Source organism: Chaetura pelagica, unplaced genomic scaffold (assembly GCF_000747805.2).
Source record: "Chaetura pelagica isolate M959 unplaced genomic scaffold, ChaPel_1.0 scaffold142, whole genome shotgun sequence".
Lineage (NCBI taxonomy): Eukaryota > Metazoa > Chordata > Aves > Apodiformes > Apodidae > Chaetura > Chaetura pelagica.
Genome location: NW_009952973.1, coordinates 2,466,615 through 2,471,512, shown reverse-complemented (window position 1 = coordinate 2,471,512; position 4,898 = coordinate 2,466,615). Strand labels below are relative to the sequence as shown.

At 45.7% G+C, this 4,898-nt stretch overlaps 1 protein-coding gene across 1 annotated transcript; it reads right to left on the bottom strand.

Moving 5' to 3' along the window:
• Nucleotides 1-422: 422 nt before the first annotated feature.
• LOC104387194 (toll-like receptor 2 type-1) lies at nucleotides 423-2,804 on the bottom strand. Its single transcript, XM_009995900.1, has one exon. It carries the CDS (start codon nucleotides 2,802-2,804, stop codon nucleotides 423-425), a length of 2,382 nt encoding a protein of 793 aa, XP_009994202.1.
• Nucleotides 2,805-4,898: the final 2,094 nt, after the last annotated feature.

Genomic DNA, 4,898 nt, shown 5'->3' with positions numbered 1-4,898 from the left:
GGAACTGAAAATTAACTGAAGTAGAACAACAAACACAGTGAATACTGAAGCACTTGGCTTTTATTTTAGTTTGTAAACTCCAATGGCATTGTTAGGAACTATTTAGGGGGGTGTGTGGCAACAGGATGAAAGAGTACATTAAAAAATGGTACATAAAATAAACTCATTCCGATGAGTTTATTTAGGAAAGTATACAAAGTCCAACATGGCTTCCAAATATCATAGTTATTGGCAGAGATTTAGAAAGATTGGAGTATGGAATCACTGGAAAGCCCACAGCAGGTCATTCTCAGTTATTAAGATGATAATTATTTATATAGACAAGAAAGCAAGTGCTCCTTAAGGCAGAAAACTAAGAAGGAAGAAACAGTGGCATGCAGCCTTTGTGAAACTCTGGATGAAATGGAGGCTGTTGACTTGTTCTATGACTTCAAGGCTCCTTTCAGGTTTTCCCAAAACATATTCTGCTGCTCTTCTTCAAGAGGCCACTCCAGGTAGGTCTTGGTGTTCATGATCTTGCGCAGCTTGCAGAACCGCTTGGGAATGGCCTTGCTCTGGATGGGCTCCAGCAGGACGAGAATCGCGGCGTCGTTGTTCTCGTCAAAGAGGCGGAAGTGCGAGAAGTCCAGCTCGTATTTGCACCACTCGCTCTGCACAAAGTGCTCGGACAGCACAAAGAGGGTTTTGTGGCTCTTCTCTATGGAGTCGATGATGTTGTCCACGATCCACTTCCCGGGCACAAAGTCCCGCTTGTGGAGGCAGAGCCGGAAGGGCGGGCAGGCCTGCTCCAGCTCCCGCACCATGATGTTCTCCACCCAGTCAGAGTCGTTCTCGCTGTAGGAGACAAAAGCGTCGTAGCAGACGTCCTTGGCAGGGGCTCGCTTGGGCTTCCGCTTGGCTTGGAGCCACGCCCAGGTCATCCTCAGGTACCAGACCACGTGGTACTTGTAGCCAAGGGCCACGAGCACCAGGATGACCACAAACACCAGGGCGCAGATCAGGGACACCACGAGGGACCTGTGGCACTCCATCAGGGAGAGGTGCACGGCCCCAACCTGCGCCCCTCTCACCGCCAGCGGAGAGTCACAGACGTACTTCTCTGGCCACCCCACCAGCACCTGGGCTATCCTGGCCTGGTGCTGGATGAAGGAGAGAAATTCGCAGGAGCAGATGAAGTTGTTGTCACTGGCATCCAGCAGCTCCACTTGCTTGAAGGACTCAAACTCTTCCCTGGAGAAACTGCTGAGCTTGTTCCTTCTGATTGACAAGACCACTAAGTTAGGAACAGGTGCAGCACCAGGCAAGGTCATCAGCTGGTTTTTGGCTAGGTACAGCTCTTTGAGAAATGGCAGGTGCAGTGCAAACTCCCTCAGGTTGTTTGAGCTGACATCCAAAACTTCCAGTGTTGTGGGAATGCAAGTCGTGAGTTTAGGAATTTGAGTGCTGGAGAGGTTTAAATATTTCAGGGTTTGGGGCCATTCACACACATCTGGAATATCACCAAAATTATTTTGGCTAATGTCAAGATTTCTCAGTGTGAGTAGACGAGTTACAGAATTTGCAGTTTCTTTCAGATATTTAAGAGAGTTTTGACTTAGGTTTAAAGTTTGCAGCAAAGGCCAACCTTTTTCACAGATTGTCTCATCTAAGCGATTGTTTACTAGCAAGTTATTACTAAAGTCCAGATACTGAAGTGATGAAAAATGTTTTGCAAGTTTGCATGGTACCATGAAAACTCTGGAGCCCGCAATGGTGAGTCTTTTCAGTTGTTTTACTTGTGACTCCATGCCCTCCAGGTCAAAAAACAAGTGAAAATTTGGAATCATTAGGTTTATTATGGACACTGATTCAACAAAACTTTGTCCACTTACTTTAATTTCTGTAGTATCCCAGGCTCCTTTCCCCTCAAGCACACAATCAATGGCCTCAATCTCTTGCAGTGATGTGATTTCCTTCAGTAATACTATTGTTCGGGTAATATATTGGTCTGTGAACCAAGCATCTTTAAATGTAAGTTTTTGTATGCTAAAAGGAGGCATTGAATTCTGCACCAAGCTTTTCTTTTCAATATCTAACTGAATTTCTCTCACTTCTAACCAAGTGACAGAGTGCAGAAGGTCCCTGACAATTGCTGAGAATACTTTAGCGTTCCTCAGGTTTATGATCATGTGATTTATCTTCTGAATCGGTTTCAAACTTCCTGGCTCATACTGACTGAGATTGCCACCCTCAATCCATAAATACTGGAGAACTGAAATGCCCTCAAAGTTTCCCTGCCTTATTGTGGAAAACTGTGGGTTGCCCAGGTGGAGAGAGCTCAGGTTCCTCAGCCCAGAAAACAGGGAGCTTTCCCCCAGGTCTCTGTAGGAGTTCCCTTGAAGGTGGAGCTGCTGGAGGGAAAGGAGGTGACCAAACCATGCAGGGGACAAGTGAGCCAGGCTGTTATTTGACAAGTCCAAGAGCTCCAGTTTCCCAAGGAAGCGAAACGAGTCCTCATCTATTGAGCTGATTGTGTTGGACTGCAGCAGCAGGGCTCTCAGGTTCACAGCCTGCTGCAGATCCTGGGATCGGATGTGCTTGATCCTGTTGTGGGACAGGTTTAATGTTACAATTTTGTCTGTGAGTTCTTGGGGAATGAAATCCAAGCCCATGGAAGAGCAGTTGCAAAGCTCAGAGGCATCACATGATGGACAACTTTGCTTCAGCACTTGTTCTTCAGAGAGGTTTACAGCTAACACCATGTAGAGGGCCCACACTTGCCAGGAATGTTTAGCTCTTGATTTGTGTTTTGTTTGTTTAAACATTTTGCTGTAGGAAACAGAAAGAAGAGATTGTGTTGATTTCTAGTTTTGAACAGCAACTGAGAAGAACTGAAAAACTGAAACAGAAAGAAGATTGTGTTGATTTCTAGTTTTAAACAGCAACTGAAAAGGATTGAAAAACTGCCATTTTTTTAGGAAGTTCAGATTCAGTTTTTCTTATAAGAGTTCTGCTGTGACATCAGTCTTCTACTTCAGCTACTCAGCCTTGGAAACATGGCATGCTAATAATCTCTGGAATACAGCCATATCATGTCTCAACAGTCATAAAGGACCATTCTGGACATCTTGCCTTTGCACGTGTGCATAGCTGTGGCTCTCACCTCTTACATTTCTCACATTATGACTCCTCTCAGCAATGAAGCTACAGCTGAATGTTTCAATCCTAAACAGGGGAAGATGGGTAGATGATCAAAGACCTGGATGGGGGAATCAGTAAGTTTGCAGATAACATCAAGTTGGGCAAGAGTGTTGATCTGCCTGAGGGCAGGAAGGGACCTGGACAGGTTGGATGAATGGGCCAAGGCCAATTGCATTAAGTTCAAGAAGGCCAGGTGCCAGGTGCTGCACTTGGGTCACAACAACCCCAGGCAATGCTGCAGGCTTGGGAAAGGGCGACTGGAAAGCTGCTGAGCAGAAAATAACCTGGAGGTGTTGGTTGACAGATGGCTGAATATGAGCCAGCAGTGTGCCCAGGTGGCCAACGGCATCCTCGTTTGTATCAGAGATAGTGTGGCCAGCAGGACTAGATTGTCACCCTGTACTGGCACTGGTGAGGCTACACCTCGAGTACTGTGCTCAGTTTTGGAACCCTCATGACAAGAAGGACATTGAGGAGCTGGAGCCTGTCCAAAGAAGAGCAACGAAACTGATGAAGGGTCTGGAGAATGAATCTTACAAGGAGTGGCTGCGGGAAATGGGTTGGTTTAGGCTGGAGAAAAGGAGGCTGAGGGGAGCCTTTATTGCTCTCTACATCTATCTGAAAGGAGATTGTAGCAAGGTGGGTGTTGGTCTCTTCCCTCTTATTTGGAAAAATTTCTTCACTGAAAGGTTTGTCAGGCACTTGAACTGGTTACCCAGGGAAGTGTTCGGGTCACCATGCCTGGAGGTATCTAGAAGATGTGTAGATGTGGTGCTTAGGGACCTGGTTTAGTTTTGGACTTGACAGTACTAGGTTAACAGTTGGACTTGATGATCTTAAGGGTCTTTTCCAACCAAAGTGATTCTAAGATTCTAAATGCTCACAGCCTCTGCAGTATTAGCCTGTCCATCTGGTACGTCTACCTGTGAGGCAGAAGTCTGAACGGACCATATCTGTCCTCTCAGCTCTTCCAGTGGGCTGTGACTTCTGACACTGCAAACTTTCCTCAAAGAGATTTTGGGGTCCCATGCATAGAGCCTTACCAGCCTCAGGGATTCTAAAAGGTAGAACTACACAGAGTCCTCCTGTCACACCCTTTTATACACTGTGTAAGCAATTTACATTCTTTACTGGAAGGGCAGAACAAGCTGATATGCAACCAAACAAGTCTATCACCCTTTTCTGTAAATCAACACTGGTAATAGATGAGAATTGGATGTTACCATCACCCTATAAACACTGGATGTAATTAGAACAATACTGATTTTAATTTATAGAAGGGCTGTGTTTCCTGCCACGAGTGCCAAAGAAAATTTCCCCGTTGGCTACACCAGACAATAAGTCACTTATTAAAGCTCACAAGCTGCTGTAAACAGCCCCAGTATTGCAGATAAAACAGTATCCCCAAATCCTGAATGTGCAGAAAGTAAATACTTACCATGTGTAATGCATGCTGTGTTTCAGTCTCCTTGTGTGCTGACCATGTCCTCTGGGATCCAGGTAGTCACTTCATAACTGTGAGTACAAGAGCTGGAAACCCTTTGGCAGGTCCAATGCAACAACAGTCCTGGAGTGAGAAAATATTTCAGCCTGTGCTCCTCAAAACTTTATCTTGACAGTTTCCCAATGTCCTCTAACTACTCAGCCAGTGAAACAGACCAGTTTTCTTAACTGGCTGCTCCCCTAAGGCAGCCATGGCTTCTGAAGAGTTTGGCATT